Source organism: Sapajus apella, unplaced genomic scaffold (genome assembly GCF_009761245.1).
Source record: "Sapajus apella isolate SASKATOON/1434 unplaced genomic scaffold, GSC_monkey_1.0 scaffold6, whole genome shotgun sequence".
Classification (NCBI taxonomy): domain Eukaryota; kingdom Metazoa; phylum Chordata; class Mammalia; order Primates; family Cebidae; genus Sapajus; species Sapajus apella.
In genome coordinates this window covers 20,911,988-20,935,202 of record NW_022436946.1, presented here as the reverse complement: position 1 = coordinate 20,935,202, position 23,215 = coordinate 20,911,988, and the positions used below count along the sequence as shown (strand labels likewise).

General features: G+C 36.2%; 1 protein-coding gene across 7 annotated transcripts in view; it reads left to right on the top strand.

Annotated features, from left to right (window-relative positions):
• The window catches only part of LAMA2 (laminin subunit alpha 2), a 618,514-nt gene that overhangs the window by 237,999 nt on the left and 357,300 nt on the right, over positions 1-23,215 (top strand). For all 7 annotated transcript variants that reach the window (XM_032274826.1, XM_032274824.1, XM_032274825.1 and 4 more), the window contains exons 5-8: positions 11,302-11,481; positions 14,334-14,423; positions 16,113-16,230; positions 22,585-22,763. In XM_032274826.1, coding sequence (XP_032130717.1) covers positions 11,302-11,481; positions 14,334-14,423; positions 16,113-16,230; positions 22,585-22,763 — 567 coding nt within the window. The remainder of the gene's footprint in view (positions 1-11,301; positions 11,482-14,333; positions 14,424-16,112; positions 16,231-22,584; positions 22,764-23,215) is intronic.

Below are 23,215 nucleotides of genomic sequence, written 5' to 3'. Positions count from 1 at the left end.
GCACCTCCTGCTGTGCAGCCTGGTTCCTAACAGGCCACAGACAGGTACTTGTCCGTGGCCCAGCAGTTGGGGAACCTGCTTTAGCCCTCAACTCTTGGGCATGTTTCAGTTCTGATTTTGGTCAGCATAGAGATTTGCTTCTATTTACCAGGAGGATCTCTACTGATATGGATCAATGGCAGGAGGTAATATTGGGTCTGGAACTATCCTTTGGCTTAGTGACATTTGTAGTCTAATCGGCCTCACTCCTGCCCCTTCCCAGGGGACCTGGGCAACAATCTGATCCCGTGATAGGTCCTAAGTGGTGACCTAGGACATGGTAATGAGTCTATCCCAGGAAGTCTAGAATGGATAAAACAAAATTCATCTGACACAAATTGATGAATAAGAGCCAAGACCTGCAGAAAATCAAACAGTAAAGACTATTCCGGAAGAGCAACAGCATGACAATAAAGAGGAGATGGACTTAAAATATTAGGTGTGTCACACATAAGGTTGGAATGGGAAGCCCAAGTCAGATGATAGAATGAAGGGAAGGTGCATGGAATAGGCTGTCTCACTTGTGGTGAGCTTTTGGTCACTACAAGTCTTCAAAAAGGCCCTATATAACCAGTTCTTTTTTATTCAACAAATGCTTATTGAACGCTTCTTCTGTGGGTAGTGATGACCACGTTCAGCGAATTCAGACTGGAATTGGACACATCATAGCTAGATGAACTTAGCCATACTTATAAAAATTTTGATGTCTGTCCTCTCTTCTTAAAAAAGATAATTAGGACACCTGCCTCATGAGGCTATTGTAAGCCTTAAATTATTAAATCTTATATAAGTTGGTACATACGGGTCACATACAAGAGTATCTCATATCCAGTAAGTATGCAAGAAAAACCACTGTTGTTTTTGTGTGCAAGATTTTGTGTACCGTAAAGAAATTTCTGAAATAGCAATGAGATTGGAATACACGACTAATGATTCTATTCTCTTATGATATCTCTGGTTGGGGCACACCCAAAACAAAATTTGGAACAGGGCAAATGTTTGAGAGAACTTTATTCTGAGGTTTTACCCTCATGACTTGCTCTGAAGCTACTCCTCTTAGATTCTTTCCTAGCTGTGTATTCCTATATAGTCTTAGCTTAACAGCACAGATTTAACAATGGTGTCTGCATCTGCATTTGATAAAATGTAAAAGAGAAGCTCCCAAAAGAAATTGAGAAGCGCTATTTTGACAACTCTTCTTTTATCTATGTAAATATTATAGACTTTAACTGAAGAAAGAAAAACACAAAAATAAATACAATATTTCATCTTCAAGTACGTTTTTAAAAATATTTGAAAGCATTTACCAATATATGTAAAATGAACTCCTGTATTTCAAAGTCCTTCCAGAGGAAAAAAAAAAAGTGAGAAGGGAGGGTGGAAATTTGCATTTAGTGATTTTTTTTTTTTAATTTCAGACTCTTAGTAATCAGTGTTCCTTTTATACATTGTGCCCACTGGGAATGACACCAGGATCTCCCATTAAATTATGATGGATTACAGGTCACCCACCTGGGCATGTTTCAGATGAAACTAACCTAAGCTCATCTTGAATAAGGGGCTTAGAAATAAATGTTTTGTTGGTTGCTTTGAGTTGTACAAAGCAGTAAGACCACCAGAGGCTTTCTAAGAAAAAGAACCATACCAATTTTGAGACCTTAAGGAAATTGGAACTCCTAAAGCAGCTAAGGCTTTGCTTCTATGTTTGATCATTTTTAAAAACATAGTTTTTCTGGTGTTTAGTAGTTCCATAGTAGTTAGGACTGACACATGAAATCTGCTATTGGTACAAAAAGAAAATGTTGCAGCCAATTCCGATACAAAATGAGAGAGAGAGAGAAAGAGAGAGAGAGAGAGAGAGAGAGAGAGAGAGAGAGAGAGAGAGAGAGAGGGAGGGAGGGAGAGGGAGGGAGAAGTGTTCTTCTTTGACCAGCAGAAAAAAGCTACACAAACCTTTTAACTAGTTTCACTAGGAGAGAAGAAAAATAAAAACATAAAAGAACAGGCTGGGCGCGGTGGCTCAGGCCTGTAATCCCAGTACTTTGGGAGGCCGAGGCGGGTGGATCACGAGGTCAAGAGACCAAGACCATCCTGGTCAACCAGGTGAAACCCCGTCTCTACTAATACTACAAAAAATTAGCTGGGCATGGTGGCGCGTGCTTGTAATCCCAGCTACTCAGGAGGCTGAGGCAGGAGAATTGCCTGAACCCAGGAGGTGGAGGTTGCGGTGAGCCGAGATCGCGCCATTGCACTCCAGCCTGGGTAACAAGAGCGAAACACCGTCTCAAAAAAAAAAAAAGAACAAATGCTCTTTAAAGAAAACTGATTTACTTATTATGCTGTAATTTATTAGACTATTGCTTTGACTGAAGAGTATGTTTAAATATTTTGCAGAAGGCAAAGCTTTCATCCAGGAATGACAACTGCAAGAACTATAATTCTAAAGAAAAAGAGAATAGCAATTTAAGTTCAGGGACAATTGGAAGCAACCAATAATGATTTACTTTTAAAAATGTTCAGGCACTTAGTGGTCAGTGTTCCTTTTATACATTATGACCAGTGGGAATGATACCAGGATCTTCCATTCAATTATTATGAGTTACAGGTCACCCATCAGTAATCTGTGTTTGCAGTGTTAGGTATCAAAAGTATAATGCATTCTTATGTAAGAGTGAAAGACTTGTTAAGTCTAAGCCTAGGGGTAGAGTTCTCAGTGATACAGCCATATTTCTTTTTTTATTAAATATATATTTTATTGCATTTTAGGTTTTGAGGGTCTATGTGAAGAACATGGAAGATTGTTGCATAGGTACACACATGGCAATGTGGTTTGCTGCCTTCCTCCCCATCACCTATATCTGGCATTTCTCCCCATGTTATCCCTCCCCAACTCCCCACCCCCTGCTGTCCCTCCCCTGTTTCTCCCCAACAGACCCCAGTGTGTGATGCTCCCCTCCCTGTGTCCATGTGTTCTCACTGTTCAATACCCGCCTGTGAGGGAGAACATGCGGTGTTTGATTTTCTGTTCTTGTGTCAGTTTGCTGAGATTGATGGTTTCCAGGTTCATCCATGTCCCTACAAAGGACACAAACTTATCATTTTTTATGGCTGCATAGTATTCCACGGTGTATATGTGCCACATTTTCCCTGTCCAGTCTATCATCGATGGGCATTTGTGTTGGTTCCAAGTCTTCATTATTGTAAACAGTGCCGCAATGAACATTTGTGTGCATTTGTCCTTATAATAGAACAATTTATATTCCTTTGGATATATACCCAGTAATAGGATTGCTGGGTCAAATGGAATTTCTATTTCTAGGTCCTTGAGGAATCGTCACACTGTCTTCCACAATGGTTGAACTAATTTATACTCCCACCAACAGTGTAAAATTGTTCCTATTTCTCCATATCCTCTCCAGTGTCTGTTGTCTCCAGATTTTTTAATGATCGCAATTCTAACTCGTGTGAGATGGGATCTCAATGTGGATTTGATTTGCATTTCTCTAATAATCAATGATGATGAGTATTTTTTCATATGTTTCTTGGCTTCATATATGTCTTCTTTTGAAAAATGTCTGTTCATATCCTTCGCTCACTTTTTAATGGGCTTGTTTGTTTTTTTCTTGTAAATCTGTTTTAGTTCTTTGTAGATTCTGGATATCAGCCCTTTGTCAGACGGGTAGATTACAAAAATTTTTTCCCATTCTGTTGGTTGCCAATTCATTTTAATGACTGTTTCTTTTGCTGTGCAGAAGCTGTGGAGTTTGATTAGGTCCCATTTGTCTATTTTGGCTTTTGTTGCCAATGCTTTTGGTGTTTTAGTCATGAAGTCCTTGCCTATGCCTATGTCCTGAATGGTTTTGCCTAGATTTTCTTCTAAGGTTTTTATGGTTTTAGGTCTTATCTTTAAGTCTTTAATCCATCTGGAGTTAATTGTAGTGTCAGGTGTCAGGAAGGGGTCCAGTTTCTGCTTTCTGCACACTGCTAGTCAGTTTTTCCAACACCATTTATTAAACAGGGAATCCTTTCCCCATTGCTTGTTTTTGTCAGGTTTGTCAAAGATCGGATGGTTGTAGATGTGTTGTGTTGCCTCCGAGGCCTCTGTTCTGCTCCATTGGTCTATATTTCTGTTTTGGTACCCATGTCATGCTGATTTGATTACTGTAGCCTTGTAATATTGTTGGAAATCAGATAGTGTGAGGCCTCCGGCTTTGTTCTTTTTGCTTAGAATTGACTTGGCTATGTGGGCTCTCTTTTGGTTCCATATGAAGTTTAAGGTGTTTTTTTCCAGTTCTGTGAAGAAGATCATCAGTAGCTTGATGGGGATAGCGTTGAATCTGTAAATTACTTTGGGCAATATCACCATTTTCACGATATTGATTCTTCCTAACCATGAACATGGAATGTTTCTCCATCTGTTTGTGTCCTCTCTTATTTCGTTAAGCAGTGGTTTGTAGTTCTTGTCATATTTCTTAAACACCTCAAGTTGACATTTCCCTGTATTTTTGGAAGAGGTAAGTTAAAGAAGGTTGTGCACAGTTCTTGACATTTTGTTATTAGAGCATTGACTTTTAAGCCACCTGGTAGTCATCAAACATGTAAGAGTAGGTGTTCTATTTGGTCTTGTAAATTTCTAATGACAGCGGGATATTTATTAAAGATCTTCCAAACCAATTCAGTGCCCTACATGCTGCACAAAAAGAAAACCTTTCCAGTTCTGAGTAGTAGGAATATTAAGGCACCTGAAGGGACAAATCCATTTATAAAATTATTTTTCTGTGTATGATAAAAATATAAGTGGCTCTGCTAATGTACTAAAAAATAGAAATGGCTCTACAAGTATATTTAATAATCCTTTGTTGATTTACCTAAATGTATGAAAATGCTCATATTTTTATAAATACTTGAATGATTGTAGCTCTAAAATAATTTATTAGATTATAATAAATTTATACTAGAATTTATGATGGACAGTCAATAAATAGAATTTAAAATATAGGTAAAATACAGTTAAAATATATACAAAATCAAATTTTAGATAATACATGCAATGCACAAATTATAAGTGTTTGAGGAAAAAGTTAATTCACTGGAAGCTCTATTTCAATCTATGGTATTTGGGAACTGCTATCAATATATTTGTTCAACAATTAATTATTGATAAGGTAGTATGTACTTAAATCATTATATTAAACACTGAGGCTACACAATATATAAGAAAAATATATACCCTCATTGAACTTAAAATCTAGTAGTAAATACAAGCAAGTAAATTGGCAATGAAAATAGGGGGCAGTAAAGGGAGTTTGGATAAATTATAGAAGGAGCTCCTAGACAGTCCATGGAGGTGTTTGTGAGAGGATGGAATTGGCACACAGTTGAGATTTTAAAGATAAAGTACATCTGTGTAAATGGCAAGCAGTGAGAACACAGAAGAGGTGTTTTGGGAAGGGGCCTAAAGATAAGATAGACCATGACACAGAAAAAAGAATTAAAATGATTCAATGACCATCTAGTAGATATCCAATAAATATATTTGAGTGAATGAGTGAATGACTGACTATATGAATGGGAAATGCTGAAATATAAAGAGGAGGGCCAGAGATAAAGCTCTTAGAGGTAAGCATAGGTTTTAAGCTTTCATAGTATCTGATTTTCTGAATATGCACAGGATCAGTGTTTGAATTAATAAAAATAACTCTAAAACCGAGAACTCTTGGTTGGAGAAAATAACAAAATATGAAGTAAAGGAAAATGGACAGACTACTTCAGACACTGTGCCTGATATAACTGGAAATAATGCCTGGAAAGAGACTGAGCTCATAATCTTGTATTTGCTCATTAAGGTCAGGAAGACTCTTGATAAGGAAATCTCTAGTCTGAAAGGCCTAACAATTTTACTAACCTGTATAATAAATTATTTCTTAAGAAAGTCTTGTCATTTATCCAGTGTATTTGAATTACCCATGCATGACTGATCCACATATACATGATGTTTTCATATTTTATAACATTCAAAAATATAACAATATTCCATTGATTTGAATAAGATTTTTTAAATTACAGTGAAAGCTTTCTGATAAGGTATGGCAAGATTATTTTTCAATAACTATTTTGATACATATAATAAAACTAGTGACAATTCCTAAAGATGACAATAGACTTGATACAAACAGCTTCAATGGGATTACTAAATGAGTAAGTGAGGACAAAACAGGAAAAGGCCAAGGATTGAGCCCTGTGGTACTCTATTATGAGAAAGTTAGGGAGGATTAAATGTAGCAGTGAAGGGGATTGAGAAGGGGGTAGCTTAAGCGGTAGAAGGAAAACAAGAACAGTGTGTTCTGAGAGTCAGTGGAGTAATCAGTTGTCTCAAATGCTGCTAATAGATTAAATATGGCGAGGACTGAGAATTGGACATGTCAGTTAGTAATGTAAAGGACACTGATGACTTTCCCAAGAGCAGTTTCCGTGGAATGGAGGAAGACCAATGGAATAATAGGAGTATTGTGGAGGAATGAACCAAAATGTACCTATTTACCATCCAGAGCCAGACTCAGAGCCTTTACTCTGTGCTAGAAACCCAACGACCCGTTCTTGCATTGTTCCCTTTCCTTGAGCTTTCTGCAGCCCACCTAGCTTCTTCAAACGTATGCAGTCAGACCTCCAAATCTGTGGATTCCACTTCCATGGCTTCAACTGACTGCAGACGAAAAATATTAGAAGAAAACCTGCGTCTGTACTGAACATGTGCTGACATTTTTGTCTTTATTCCTTAAATAATACAGTGTAGTAATTATTTACATAGCCTTTACATTGTATCAGGTATTTGAAGTAATGTAGAGGTAATTTAAATAATTTTGAAGGATGTGTGTAGGTTATACGCACATACTATGCCATTTTTTGTCAAGGCCTTGAGCATCCTCAGATTTTGATATCCACAGGAGGTCCTGGAACCAATCTTCACAAATCCCCTGAAACTGTAACTGATGAAGGGTGATGGTACTCCTTTTTTTCACATAGTCAAAATAAAAGAGATTACGCTTATTTTTCAAAGTTCTCTTTATAATCTTATTATTTCTCCCCAAATAATACTATATTAAGCATGACTGGATTTAAGAGGTTCCCAGATGTCTCAGCCACTCATTTACATAAAAATTCTTTGGCCATATCCATACATCCTTAATCTTAAACTACACATATGGATTTACTGTTCTGTCTCCTGGGGTCAGCTTACTTTCAATTTGTTTAATCTGTTTCATTGGCACACTTGTAGAGATTGATAATACAAAAATGTTGTAAGAGAGAGCATACCACACATCAAGTTGTCAACTTTATCCACTTCTGCTACTTATTTCAAAGTTTCTGATACTTATTGATGATCTTTCAGTAGCCTTCACTCTCGCATCCATCCATTCACTCAAGAAACTTGTGTTGGGGAAGATATTAGAATTATAGCCCTTCCAGCTTTCTAAAACAAACATAGCAACATAAATAGACAAGCATAATAATGGACAATCATCTATACTAGAAATCTAATTATTTGCTGCATAAATCATTTAAAAAATGTATTCTAAACTAAAAATGCCAGAGGCACAGAGGTCTTACTAATCCATAAAGGAAACATAATTTATATAGTATGCTTACACTAGTAAAAACAGAATTATTTGGGCGAACAGAGTATAACATTGGTTTAGTCATTGGTTATAAAACGAGATGTTTCTGATGAGGTTCCCACCCTCTTTATTTGCCTTGCAAAACTAATTTCAAAGAAAAGTATAATTTTAATATCTAAAAAACCAGTTGATGATACCCATAGGCTGATATTTTCAACTGGAATGAATTCCTGTGACAGCATGAACATACACCCACCAACACATCTGTAATAGAAACCACTTTGGAAGACACTAGGCTGCCACAGATTTCTCAGGTCCTCACAGCAAGACAGTGGTGGTCTTGGGGATAGATACATTTCAACTTCCTTGAAGATAGATACCACCCACTGGTTGTCACCCCATAGGAAATCAGGAAGTATGCTAAACTATCCAGCGGACTTGGAATTACACTGTATTGTACTAATGGAAATATCCTATCCAATATTATGATTTGTTTTGAAAGAGAATGGGAAAAAAATACACACAAAACGGTGGAAGGAAGCTGCACACAACATCGCCAAACAGCTGGCTTGTTTTCTGTTCCAGAAACAGCTTGGGACTAACTATATTCACAAGATCTCTTGGCAGAGTAGCTTGATGAAAATACCAAAGCTGTGAGAAGTGTTCTTTTGCTGAATCTTCCATGTAGCTATCGTATGGTTTATTAACCTAAATGAGAATGTGTACACCTTTCTTCCCCCCAAAAAACTTCTTTGTATCTTTAAGTGAGAAACTTACTGATTCTTTATACAGCACAAACATGATTGATCACAGCGTTCATACCAAATAAACCCAAATAACATTCAGAAACTATAATCCTAGACATGTAGTGATTTCCTCCTTTCTTTCAAGTGGTATTTTTGGGGGCAGTCAAGGGAGAATTTGATAGAAATGTAAGCATGAATTCAATGGCACTGGTGACTTTTTGGGTGCCATGGTTAATCTCAAAGGCAAACAAGTTTTAGTGGCTTCCTGCATCTATGTGTCCGTTCTTTTAACATTTAACTCTTACCTCCTTAAGCCTTAAAGATATCTAATTTTAAACACATTTCTGGCTCACCTGTTAGATGCCAGAAATGTGGACCTTGAGTAATATACAAGATCTGCTTTACTCTTTTAGAATTCCTACATTAGAGGGGATTCAGTATGTTCAGATTCAGTATTTTAGAAGACCTTGAATTCTATTCCTTACTAAGTGTACAAGGTAGATTCAATTAACCGGAACATATTCATATTTTTATCATGAGGCATTCTGAGTCTATTCCTTGTGACACCAGAATTAGTTTTTCATCTCAGAGTTTGCTATATTTCTCTGATGACTCAAGTAGTTTATTGGCAGTCACTTTGTAAAAGGCTCCCTGGGATTATGCAAATGCAGGACGTTAGGAATGAAAATACATATCATTGCCTCTCCTGTCAAAAAATGTAATTAACACACATGATGTATCATCTTACAAAAGTGGGTGAAAATTCCAGTGGGTGACCTTGAGTCACAGCTCCCCAGTGCACACACTGTCCTGTACCCGAGCATCTCCCACCCAGCACAGGACTCCCACTTCTTCCATCCCTGTCCCTTTAGCACTGTGTGCATGTTTGTGTGTGTGTGTGAAAGTGTGTGTGTGTGTGTGTGTGTGTGTGTGTGTTTTCAGTTCGAAATCTACCACCCGATTTCACTTTCTTTAACAATTTTGGTTTGATTCAATTTGTTACATAGGTAATAATCCATTTACAGGATACAAAAAAAAAGTGAAAGTACATACTTCTTCCTATCAGTATGTTTATTCCTTATTATTTTTTATGGTTGCACATAATTCATTATGCAGATATATAATTTATTTAGCCAGTCCTATATTGATGGATATTAGGTTATTTCCAGTCCTTTGATATGATCAAAAAAGCTTATAATCAAAAATGGCGAAATAATAATAGTGTCTTTGTCAGTATGGGGACCATAAGAAAGTTCCATAGACTAGGTGGGTTGTAAACAAGAAAAATTTCCCGTGGTTCTGGAGGCTGAAAATCTGAGATCAGGGTGTCTGCAAGGTTGCGCTTTGGTGAGGACTCTCTTCTGGCTTGCAGACTGCTGACTTGCTTGTACCCTCACATGGTGGAAAAAGAGCTAGCTAGCTCTCTGGCCTCTTTTTGTTAGGTCGCTAATCTCATTCATGAGGGCTCCATCCTCAGGATCTAATTACCTACCAAATTACTCCTAACTATCATCACACTGGGATCAGGTTTTCAACAAATGAATTTCAGTAGGGGTATGCAGACATTCCGTCCATTAGCCATATTCAGTTCACATGTAATATAGCATCTATATTATTTTATATCTGTAGGATAATTCCGAGAAGTGAAATTGCTAGGTCAAAATTACTGTGCATTTCTAATTTTGATAGTTATTGCTCAATTGACTTTCTTAGGAATTTGTACCATTTTACACTTACACCTGTAAATTTAAGAGACATGTATCTACTCTCTTAGCCTTACCATCAGAGTATATTACAATAATTGTGGGGTTTGCCAACCTGAAAAAAATGGGAATGTTATCAGTGTGTTTTTAATTTACATTTCTCCTGTCATGAGGGAGGATCAGTATCTTATAAATGTTTAACAGCCATTTTAATTTTCTTTTCTTTGAATAGGGCCCTCATATATTTGTGCATTTGGTTATGTTGTTGGTGCTTTTGTTTGTAGATTTACAAGAGTTCTTCAAGTATTAGGAACATACTTCCTTTGTCTGTACTAACAGTACATTTTATTTTATCACACGCTTTATTCTTCATTAGAATTATTTGCTCTTGAGAAGTCCCTTTGAGAGCCTGCCAGCTTTGTACACCGTTGGAGGGCAGTTTCTTGGCAATTTCTCAATTATTTTTCATATATAAAATTGTATCACTGAATTGTATTTCTTCTGGTGTCAACTGTGCTAAATTATTGTCTTAAAAATTTCACCATTCCATTCAGGTTTAACATATTTTTTTAGAGTGTGATTTTCATAGAGTATGTTACATTCTTGGTGAATTTTTGTCTTCTTGTCCTATCAGTTACTAAAAAAACACGAATCACAACAACCTAGTGAAATATCTCACTGTAAGTATAGATTTGTCTAGTTTTCCTTGTAATTTTTGTTCTCCACATTTTAAGGCTATATAATGTGACACTTTCAAGTATAGAATTATTTTAGGTTCTTAAGGGGTTTGTTTCTTAATCTGATATTTTGTAACTTTTCCCCCAAGTTTTCTGATTTCCTACCATGCCCCAGCTTCTTAAATAAGTTCGGGCACAATAATTTTCAGAAAAAGAATGATTAAGAATTTATGGAAATCATAGGAAGGTCAAGTTGATGCAATGCCTTGGAGCATAGAAATACAGGTAGTTGAAGTTTATAGAGAAATGCCTATGATATAAACAAACAAGTTGCATATACATGTATTAAGAGGACTATAACATATGTAAATTACTTCACTAGATGCCAGTTCATAGGCATGTACCTGAATCTGCCTAATTCAAAGAATGAGAAGTTACCTTTATTTTTCCAAGAAAAAGAAACAAAATTGCTATGTAAATTTTGGTAAACTCAATTGTCAATATTTTTTCATATTTGTAGATTCATATCTCTTTAATCAATGGGCGACCAAGTGCTGATGATCCTTCTCCTGAACTGCTGGAATTTACCTCCGCTCGCTATATTCGCCTGAGATTTCAGAGGATCCGCACCTTGAATGCTGACTTGATGATGTTTGCTCACAAAGACCCAAGAGAAATTGACCCCATTGTCACAAGAAGAGTAAGTTAAGATGAACCATATTAGATCTTACAAATGATATCCCACTTATTTTATTTGTCTGTTAGATACTATTAAAAGAAATCTCTCAGTGATTTGTAGGACTGGTTATTATCAATTTTTTTATTTTAGAATTTAAAAATTTTTTATTAATTATTATTATTTAAAATTTGGCAGACTTTCCTTTGTTCAGATCCGAGCTGTGCCACTTTTTACATGTGTAACATTTACCAAACATTTTAGCCTTCTGAAACTTTCATTTCTTCTTTTGTAAAATGAGAATCACCATGTCTAGTTAATAATCTTGTTTTTCAGGATAAAATTAGTCTTCATCACTTTAGGTGATCTGTACTACTATTATAATTGGCTTTGGCTAGTTACAACTGGATGTGCAGGGACTTTGAAATATTTCTTTTTTTGGCCACAACTGACCCAGTATACACATATACACGCATACAGAGAGCAATATGTCTTAAATCTTAATGTGCATGGAGTTAGCCAGTGATCTTGTGGAAATACAAGTTATGATTCAGTAGGTAGAGAACAGGGCTAAGATACTGCAATTCAGTAAGTTTCCAGGTGATGCTGGTTTGTGAACCATCAAATAATTTGATTTTATGCTTGATTAATGAATCAAAAGCCATAGTTTTTAAAATGCACTGCTATAGGAGAAACTGATTCTACATACTGATGTATTTTCCTTTACAAATAAAATATTGAGGGAAAAGCGCTTAAAGCACCTTTTCCAAAGCTTTTTGAACACAAGAGCTAACAGAAGTGCTGTCTTCCATTTTTAAACAGGAATTTGTGGGATTACATGGTAGATGACCAACCCAGAATGCTATGAGTGATAACTATGCTCCCTCCTGTCTACCTTCTACCACATTCATTGGTTTATAGCACCTCCCACATCTGCTGCTACACAACCAAGACATTTATACCAGGGAAGTCAATTCAGCCATAAATCCATAAAGGAAACATGTGAATACAGTATCTACTGTATGACTAGAGGTATCACTAAGAAAGAGGACTATAGGGAGAAATTAATATTGTAGGACAAAGCAATTATTCTAGAATGATCCTACTAAGGTGAGACCACTGTCATCAGTTGTCAAATTGCTGAATCATTAGGGTAAATAGTTACAGATCCTAAATACTCCTCACATGCCTTCTTTCCTCGTTACTTAATTTCCCCACACCCAACCTCTCCGTCATCACAAGATAACTTTATAGGCTTTAGTTAGTCTCATATAACATATGTCAGATGTTTTAGTGCCCTGTATTTTCTAAACCTGAAATAATTTAACCTTTATTTTATCTCAACATATAGTAATTGTCTCATGCAAAACTAATTATTATTTTATAGCAATGTTTAGATTTTTCACGTTTAAGAAAACATTTTTAATTCTAATTTTGGTGTGACTTAAACATATACACCAAGGAAGACCAAATAATATTGGAGTGAAATTTAATCTTTCTTGACAGTATATCTATCAGAGAAAAAAAATCAATGAAAATAATTTAGTGTTCTTTCTACCATCTTTTGCAGAAGGCACAGTGGGTGTTGGGACACACATCTATTATTTATAACTTTATCTTACATGAGCTTTTAAAATAGTGCACTATAAGTCAACATATAAATATATTTTTGAAAGTACCCAAGTTTAATAAACACTACATCTAAATTTAAATATATAAAAATAAGATAGAAAATTTCAGCTCCTCTTCATGACTCAAAAGCAAAGAATTATACATTCATATTTAAAATAGATTTCCCAATTTTAAAAGCATTTACAAATACTGGTATCACCTTTCTAAGCAAATATCTCTGTTTGAATCTATATTATTAAGTGATGAGTTTAAAGGAAAAAAAGATTTTTCTACTATCCAAACTCTCCAGCCAGTTCCAGGGTCTAGGTATATCAAATAAGATAACATAGCGAAAATATTTTCAAAGACACTATATGTACATAACAAAACCAATAAAAGGAAACAAAGAAGTAAATTGGAAAAGGGAGATTTTTTAGTGAGGTAGCTCAGATATGTGTCCATTCTACATATTCTTGTTAATTCTGTTTTCTTTTTCTTTTGTGTGTATAATTGGAATAATAGAACTATCTAACACTAAGATGGTTATTTGAATATGATAATTTAAAGTGCTCTGACAATTATGAAATGTTATATACGTATTAATTAAAATTTTAAAAATAGTCCAGCTTCCATAATTATCCTTAAAAAATAGCTGGGTAGATTAAAATAATTAGTCACACAGCTCTATGTTAACTTCATATAAAAAGGTAATTGTATGGACTTTTAAACATAATAATATAAAAATGCAAATGTTCTGCACAACAAGCTTACAGTTAATGACTTTTCGATTTTCTTCTTAATATGGTTAAGGAATATATTGTTTTTAGTACAATTTCTCTCTAAATTTTGTTGGTTCTTTTCAACTCCATCAAGTAAAATAGCATGCATATAATTTGTGAATACTGCAGTTCCTATAATCACAATAAAAGAGGGTTTCTTGCAAGATACTATGTAAAACAACTTTTATGAAGAGCAATTGTCCTTAGCCCCTGATAAAAACTACTCTCAGCCATAGCTGACTGGGAGAAAGACAGTTCTAAAATGCCCACCTAGCTTAAATGAAAGGCTCTCTTCCTTTGGGCTAAGTTTATAATGCTAGGACTTACTTTGTCGGTTTTGTGAGTCCTCACTTGTCCTCAAGAAGCACAAATGTCCTTCAAACTAAGGATAAAAGCAGAAAATGAAGTTTTTACTGAATGTCCCCTTTTGTTACTTTCACCTTGCAGTCATCTTAACAGGATTTCTCTCTGGATTGCTTTTTGCAGTATTACTACTCGGTCAAGGATATTTCGGTTGGAGGGATGTGCATCTGCTATGGTCATGCCAGGGCTTGTCCACTTGATCCAGCGACAAATGTATGTATATTTATAGGATGCTTAGGCAAAATGAAGCCCTGAGCTGTAAAATGTTTCATGAGAGTCTTTGCTGACAGAGAACGCTGTAAATGAGTGTCAGGTCCCCAGTTAGGCAGTGTAACAGAAATCCATGCCAGGGTGAAATAAGAGCTGGCAGTTGGGATGATAGACTTTGAAATCAGCCATCACAGTATCAGAAAACAGATTAGTTTTTTCCTTTTTTTTTTTTTTTTTTCCAAAAAGGCTCCAAATTGGCCTACTTTGAAACCTCTCTAGCTATGACAGCCTGCATTATGATTTAGCTTAAGAGAATGCCTGCCATCAATCAACCTGACCATTTCTTTTAAAGCTTTTAATCAAAAAATTAACACAAATGAATAAAAAATGTGCAGGGAAGTAAATATGTAAGTGGCAATGGAAAAGGAGGATAAAGTAGGGCAGGGGCAATGGGGGTGGAGTGGATGAGACCGTCAAAAGAGTACTGATAGTGGCAAGCCGGAAAATGCCAGAATGCTTTTGGATAGATTTTTTTCATTAATGACAGTGAATTAAGTGAACATAACCTAAAGTAGAAGATGAATGAGCACCTATTTCTCCTGTCATAGACAAACGGGTGAAATCCACACTCATCTCCTGTATAGTACATCGAAAAATACATTGAATAGTTAGATCAGTGAACGTAGATAGAGCCACAGATTTTTTTTTTTTTTCAAATATAGCAATGCAAATGACATACTCAAAGCTAGTTTTCTGATTATTGGATTATAATGTTATCTCTTAGGAAGATTAAAGTACATTAACATATTTATATGGGCAAAGCTGTAGTGTTGCTTTCTGCCTGTTATGGGTACTTTCTATCAGGTGTACTGGTGAGCGGTGTTTCCCAGGCTTTAAAAATATACCAGCACTTTGGGAGGCTGAGGTGGGTGATTTATAAGGTCAGGAGTTCAAGATCGGCATGGCCATGATGGTGAAACTCTATCTCTACCAAAAATACAAAAATTAGCCGGGCATTGATGGCGGGCCCCTGTAATCCCAGCTCCTTGGGAGGCTGAGGCAGAGAACTTCTTGAACCCGGGAGGCAGAGGTTGCAGTAAGCCAAGATCGCGTCACTGCAGCCTGGGCTACAGAGTGAGACTCCGTCTCAAAAAAAATAATAAATAAAATACAAAAGTCTACAAGACAGCCTTAGAAGGCCAATTCCATGAGGTGAATTGAGACAGTATCCAGAGGACATACAGACAGGATATTTAGTTCCAGGGACGTTAGATTTCTGTTTTAGCCTCCCAAGAGGCCTAGGAATCAACTCCCTCCTCTTTTCCACATCCAAAAATGTTAGCAACATTTTGAGGGGAGTCTTAAAATAAGCACACCAATCCCAAAAACACATAGAACCCAGGCCTCACAGAAGGAGAATTCAGTCTTTAAGACCACTCCCAGCTGGGCCTTCCTGCTTTCTTCTGAGCCTAAACCCAGTGATTCCAGAACCAGCGTGGACTTCCTTCAGCTGATGTTGATAAAATATACCCACGTCAAGCCTGGCGCCACTTTCTTTCCAGGCTGACTAGTTTTACATTTTAGTACATAGTCCAGATGTTTTCTCTTTCCTTCATAGTACCTTTAGAGAGAGGCTTTCTTTATGGTTCTAAATAAGGTTAAAATTTGTGCTTTCTCCCTCTTTTTGACTAGAAATCTCGCTGTGAGTGTGAGCATAACACATGTGGTGACAGCTGTGATCAGTGCTGTCCAGGATTCCATCAGAAACCCTGGAGAGCTGGAACTTTTCTGACTAAAACTGAATGTGAAGGTATGATCTTTAGAAGCCAACAAAATATATCATTCTTCCTTTTCAAGAAAAAAAAAAAAGCCAGTAATGAAAAACAGTAAAATGGCTGGTTATGCAAATGTGTCAATAAATACTCATTTATATTATCACTTCAAAGACAGTCCATATGGCTAGCTTTTTCTAAAGGGAAATATCTAAGAAATGCAGCAGATGACTTTATAGCCTAATAGTGATAACTGGTCTTATTAGGTGACAGGTATCATGGAGAAACCTGTGTTCCTGAAGATTTTCTCAACCCAAGAATAGACCTAAAAATACAGTAGTCTTCTGCTGAACTGTAAACCTAAACTAGTATGAAGTCCAATTTAACTGAATTCAAATATTAATATTGTAGTAAATCAGCCCTGACCACATTTTTTCAGCTCATTAAGTATATATGGCCTTCAAAAACAGCTTGGTAGACATTTTAAATTAATACCAACACCATATATTCTTTAAATAACAAGTTAACTCAACTCACATTTATCATGTATAACGTGTCAGACATGACAGGTCTTTAAAACTATAGAATCATAGCACACCTTAATCATAAAACATTCCCCAACTATACAATAAGATGTAAAGTTGGCCTTCCATATTAATGGTTTCTCCATCCATGTGTGTAACCACCTGCAGATCAAAAATGTTTTCTTAAAAAAGTTGCATCTGTACTGAACTTGTACAGACTGTTGCTTGTTATTTTTTAAACAATATAACAACTATTTATATAGCATTTATATTTTGTTAGGTATTATAAGTAATCTAGAGGTAATTTAAAGTATACAGGAGGATGTGCATAGGTTGTATGCAAATACTATGCCACTTTACAAGAGGAACTTGAGTATCCTGGAATTTTGGTGTTTGAGGGAGGTCCCGGAACCATCCCCATGGATATTGAGGGATGACTGTATTTTCTTTTTAGTTTGAGATTCTGCACATATGCTATTAAGTCTCCTCACTTTCTGCACTCATTTCATTTGCTTTTTGATTTGTATCTGCCTGCTTATAAAGATATTATGGATTAGAAATCTCCCATTATTACTGAGGCATATCTGGAGGCCTGAGACACCATTAGATCATTACTCACCATGCATGGTGGGGGACCACTGGAGGCCCAGCCTTTGTTTCCTTCAACTACTTCCAGCCATGTTCTGGCTAATCCTTCAGTTCTCCAGAGCTTCTCCATAGAGAACAGACATTTGTTCTTAAGAGTAACTTTAAATGTAATGCCATCCAGGGATGTTTGCTCTCAAGCTCCTTTAAATTTTAATTAAACTTCTTTTCTGTTTGTGGACTATCAGCAATCACAAGTGGGAGCAGCACTTGAAGGTAGGAGTCTTTCTGTTGCCACTGACATGCTTTCCACAGTGATAATTACCTAATGTTAAGTAGCTCTGCAAAATCCTTTACCACTCTTTCCTTGTGTTTCTATGTTTAAATACAGAACAAAAGGAATAGAGCAACTCGTTAGCAACAGAGGTAGACTAAGCAAAGCAAGACATTTTAAACTGCTACTATATACATTTTTTAAATAGTGGGCTTGTGAAACATTTTTCTTTCCCTGTAGGGAAGTGGGGAGGTCATATTTCCAAACTGAAAAATAAACATTTTAAAAACCCAGAAATTCAAGATGGGGGTCTTAGCCATAAAACATTAGATAAAAATCACACTTTCAGCAATGAATACATTCCTAAAAGCTTATGTAAAATTACTCTTTTCCAAGTTGAATTATATTCCAATCACCTTAATGTTTAGAAAAACCCTTCTGTGACATGACAAATCCCTCCATAAAATGAATAATCACATTCTAATTCATTTGAGTTTAATTTGGATTTTCATCAATCTAGCTTACCTAAGGCAAGATATATCTCTAAAGAACATAGAATATGCATTCAATTGATAAGCCTATACTAAAGAGCAGTTTAAATATGATATATCTTGGACATTCTGTGAAGTAGTAAGCTGCTGATGACAGAGCAAAAACATGGCTTCATGATCAGTTGCTAGCCATATTCTTGAAGGCTACAGACAGAGCTGGGTAGGCTGTGGCCCACAGACAGCAAGTGAGGCTATAGGTATAGGGTCCTGGCTGCACAGAGTGTGTGAAGGACTGTTGCTTTGGCATCTGTGTTTTACCTATAGTGGCTCATAGTTTTAAACACTCTTGACAACATCAGTTCTAAGTGGTATGAGAATAAGTCTATATTACTTTATCTTTTCCTCTGCTTATACTGGCAGCAGAAGTTTTGACTGCTTCTTGAAACTTTTACAACAAAGTTTTTAAGAATTCATAGCCAGTCCAATGGCATGCTCCTATTATCCCAGCTACTGCAAAGGAGCTATGGTGGGAGGATGTTTTGAGCCTAAGAGTTTGAGGCCAGCCTAAGACACGCAGTGAGACCCTCTCTGTATTATTCTGCTGTCACACTGCTATAAAGACACTACATGAGACTTGTAGGGCTGTGGAGGCCCCACAGGGTCGTGGGGTGTCCCTTATGCTGTGTTGAGGTGCAGGATCTGAGAAGTAAAGAGGCAGGACACTGAATAACTGATGAAGAGCATCTGGACTCGGAAGACCACACCACTTGTGAGTGGAGATCAGTGGCAGGCCCCAAATGCCCCAGTGCATCTGTATTTATTAGGTGCAAGCAGGGGGCAGGGTCATGCATGAGGTCATCATCTATAGGCTTAGTAATAGGGTATATATAATCACGTGAGTCACAAGCGAGGGGGCTACTCCATTACGTCACCTGGGCAGAGAGGTGGGCTGTGTACAGCAGGGGGCCATGCTGTGCACAGTAGTAGAGGGTCACGTGCAGAAAAGGGGTCCACCCCCAATAGGTCACTGAGGCAAGGAGGTGGGCTGTGTGCAACAGGTGTTGTGTGCAACACTTCTTATCTGGGGCCCCAAGACTTCAAAGGATTTCTAATAGAAAGATATTGTAAGCTTAATGCAGTGGGAGCTGGCAGACTTGTGCTCTTCTTTTAAGATATTTATGGGAGGATGATTTGAGCTAGCACAGAAGCAAGAAAAGACTGATAGGGTGTACAGCCACTGGGACTGGTCACACCAGAGAGGTTCTTCTCCCTCGGTTACTTCCAGGATCTCAGGCCTGAGGCCTGCTTTCCACAGGAACTGGATGCAAGGTGCTGCAACTCCTTTATCAGGAGGAGAGGCTCTTGCTCCAAGCCTGCCATACAGTGTATGCCCTTTCAGGTAGGGACACCACCACCTGGATCTTTGGTTCTCATCCTGGTCTGGCTGTTTTTCCATGTACTGCTTCTGTTCTGTGACTGCTCTAGGCATTCCTCCTACTACAAACTACTATATGGTTAATACAGAAGGATCATATAAATTAGCGCTAAATGTGTCATTACAGCTCTGACTGCAATACCTATATGATTATATAGAAAGTTTATATAGAACTAAGTAGATATAATTATTAAGTATGATTATATAAACTAGATATATGTAAGCAGTAAGTTATACTTCAAGCACTAATTTATAAACTAATGTATGATTATATATGCAGGATTATATAAAGGAAACAGCTGAGCAATAACACTATAAACTAAGATATTCTTTAGGCACTAATTGTGCCTGGGGTCTGGACAGTCTCCTTCCTCGGTGCCCATGGAAGGTGTTAGCCACAGAGACTTGGTAATTTATAAAGGAAAGGGGTTTAGTTGACTCACCATTCTGCATGGCTAGGGAGGTCTCAGGAAACTTACAATCAAGGGGAAAGGGGAAGCAGGCATGTCTTACGTGGTGCAGGAGAAGGAGGAGAAAGTGAAGGGGGAAAAGCCCTTTATAAAACCATCAGATCTTGTAGAAACTCACTCACTATCACGAGAACAGCATGGGGGAACCTCCGCTTGATCCAATCTCCTCCCTCCCTCCATAAGTGGAAACTGCAATTGATATGAGATTTGGGTGATGACACAGAGCCAAACCATATCACTGTCTTTTTGAAGAAAGAAAAAGGAATTCTTGTATGTTGTCCTAAAGATATAAAACTGTTTATAATGCCTAGTGATTTATATTTATTACTATGCATTCCCCAAAGTTTGAAACTCTCCATTAACACAGCAAAAATACTATATTATAAATCAAATGTCAGCAAGTCAGGAAAGGTATTTACAACAAACATTACAAGGGTGTAATAACTTTTCTATATTAAGAGATCTTACATATCAATAAGAAAAAAGTTAATTAACCTGTTAAAAATGAGTAAAGATCAAACAGGTATTTCTCAGAAATGGTATTTACAAATAACCTTGTAAAAATATAATCACACTCATAATTAAGGAAGTATCAATTAAAACAATGACAATATTATTTTTAACTTATCAAAGTGTTCATTCATTTACTCAACAAATATTTGAATGCCTACTATGTCCAGGAATTGTATTCATGGGTTGATAACACACAAGGTTGGCGGCTATGGAGAAACTGTTTTATCATTTCTACTAGAAGAAAAGTCATTTGTCATAGTATTCCTGGAGGGAATTTTTTAAGTGATTAAAATTTAAATTTTACACACCCTTTGACTAGAAATTATGCTTCTAGGAATTTAGCCAATAGAGATATTTATATAGATGTAAAGGGAATACTATCACGATCTTTGTCATTTTTATACAAGTGCTACCACTACTGCTACTAACATTTATTGAGCTCAGTATTTAGTATGTTTCAGGCATTCTGCTCAGCATTCTCAAAACAAGTATAAGAGACAAGTACTAAAAGGATTTTAGGACTTGATTTTTTGCCTCAAAATCGGTCAACTGGCAAACAGGAAATTTTTCTAATATTAGAGCTCCTCCCTCCACCCCGCATCCTTGTTCTCCTAGTATGTGTGCAGTGTTATTCGTAAAGGAGAAACATGGAAACTGTGTAATTGTTCATTAATAGATACCTGGTAAATACCTTCATTCAAGTAGTACCCTCTGTACCATTAGAGGATACACATGCTAATATGGACAGAGCTCCATGATTTACTGTTAGTAAAATGAGACAGTTCTGAAAAATATACAAATGCCCCTTCCCTTTTGCAGAAGAATAAAAAGATTGAGCTGTATGCATACAAGGGCACCTACATACACACCTACACATACACACACGTGGAAATGACTGTTAGAACTCCTAAGAAATTCAACATCTCATGCAGGAAGGAGACGCTGCCTTAGTGTTTCCCTAGTTCTATCCTAATATAAATTATTCATATTTTAAAGAGTCTTACCCAATCCTTTCTGGAAAAAATAATTTTTTACTTCTTTGAATTCTTCTAATGTAACATGAAAGAGACAAGGAGGATGAAGAGAAGAAAAATCAATTGTGAACTTATTTATAAGACATTATGCTAATGATTTCACATGCATTATCTCATTTGTGCTTTTAAATATCCCAATCTAGTAATTGCTATTGACCACTCCATGTTTTATATAGAAACTAAGCATTTGTGAAATTAAGAATTTTCTAACATCACATGACTACTAAGTAGTGGAGAGCACACGCAAATCCAAGACAGTGGGGTGCAAAATAGCAAGACCTTAGCCACTAAGTAAACCAGCTCTCAGTTTGTCTTAATTGCTTGCCACCTGTCATGTATCTTATCTTGCTTACCAGGTAGAATGTGAAGGGATTCCGGCAGTCTTTAGTAGACTCTGGAGTCTGGCTTCAGAGGTTGGTTTCCAATACCGATTAGATTATCTTCTGCAAATTATTTTACTTCTCTGGCCTCAGGTTCACACACACACATGGAAAGAGTATGCAAAGATAGGTTAATAATAATAATACCTTATTCCTAAAAGCATTTTTAAGGATTAAAATCAGTGGTAATAAATATAGAGAACTTAGGACAGTGTCTGGCATTGAAGAAAACCTAAATACATTTTAGTTGTTATTAGTGTTAATAGAAAGAAAATGTATTACACATGTCCTTCATTATCCATAGGATCTAACAGACATTTCCATATAGCAATAATTCATTACAGATTACCTAGCTGTTAATCATTCAGTGACATCATTCAAAAATGTATTATTTGTCATAATAGGAAATTATTAGTTGAACCATATAAAATTGCACTTCCGTTAGTCAAAATCAAATAATGAAAATTGCATATGCTTGTGCTTAATTTGTTTTAATTATTTCAAATTAATGTGAATTTATTAAGACATCCAATAAATTCAGATACTGTCTAGATATCTTTGTGCATGTGTATGCTAAATGTACTTTCCTGTATAGTATAAAAATCTATTATGTATCACAAAAATGATTTTTAAATGTATCTGAAACCTGAAATTATGTTTATTTAATTTATTTTTCCCTAATCCAGCATGTAATTGTCATGGAAAAGCTAAAGAATGCTATTATGATGAAAATGTTGCCAGAAGAAATCTGAGTTTGAATATACATGGAAAGTATATTGGAGGGGGTGTCTGCATTAATTGTACCCAAAACACTGCTGGTATAAACTGTGAGACATGCACTAATGGCTTCTTCAGACCAAAAGGGGTAAAGTATGCTTCTTCTTTATAAAGGTTATTTTTTTGCTTTTTCATACAAAAATGTTTTATACAAAAATATAATAATTGTGAAAGTTTCTCTAAAAAGTTGAACTTCAAATTAAAGGTGAGTAGGAACATTTCATTGTTGAAACTGACTTAAATCTTTGAGGATGTGAGATAAAACATTTCCATCACACCAGAAAGTTTTATCATGGCTCCTTGCAGTCAGTCCCACCCCTAGGCAAACTCTGTTCTGATTTTTAGAACATAAATTAGTTGTGCCTATTAGTGAATTTCATAAAAATGAAATCATACAGCATATACAAGCCTGTGTCTCTCTTCTTTCACTCAACATATTTTAAGATTTATCCATGTTGTTTGTGCATCAGTAGTTCTTTTGTTAAAAGAAATTGCTGAGTAATATTTCTCTGCATAAACATATCAAAAATTTAAATCCAT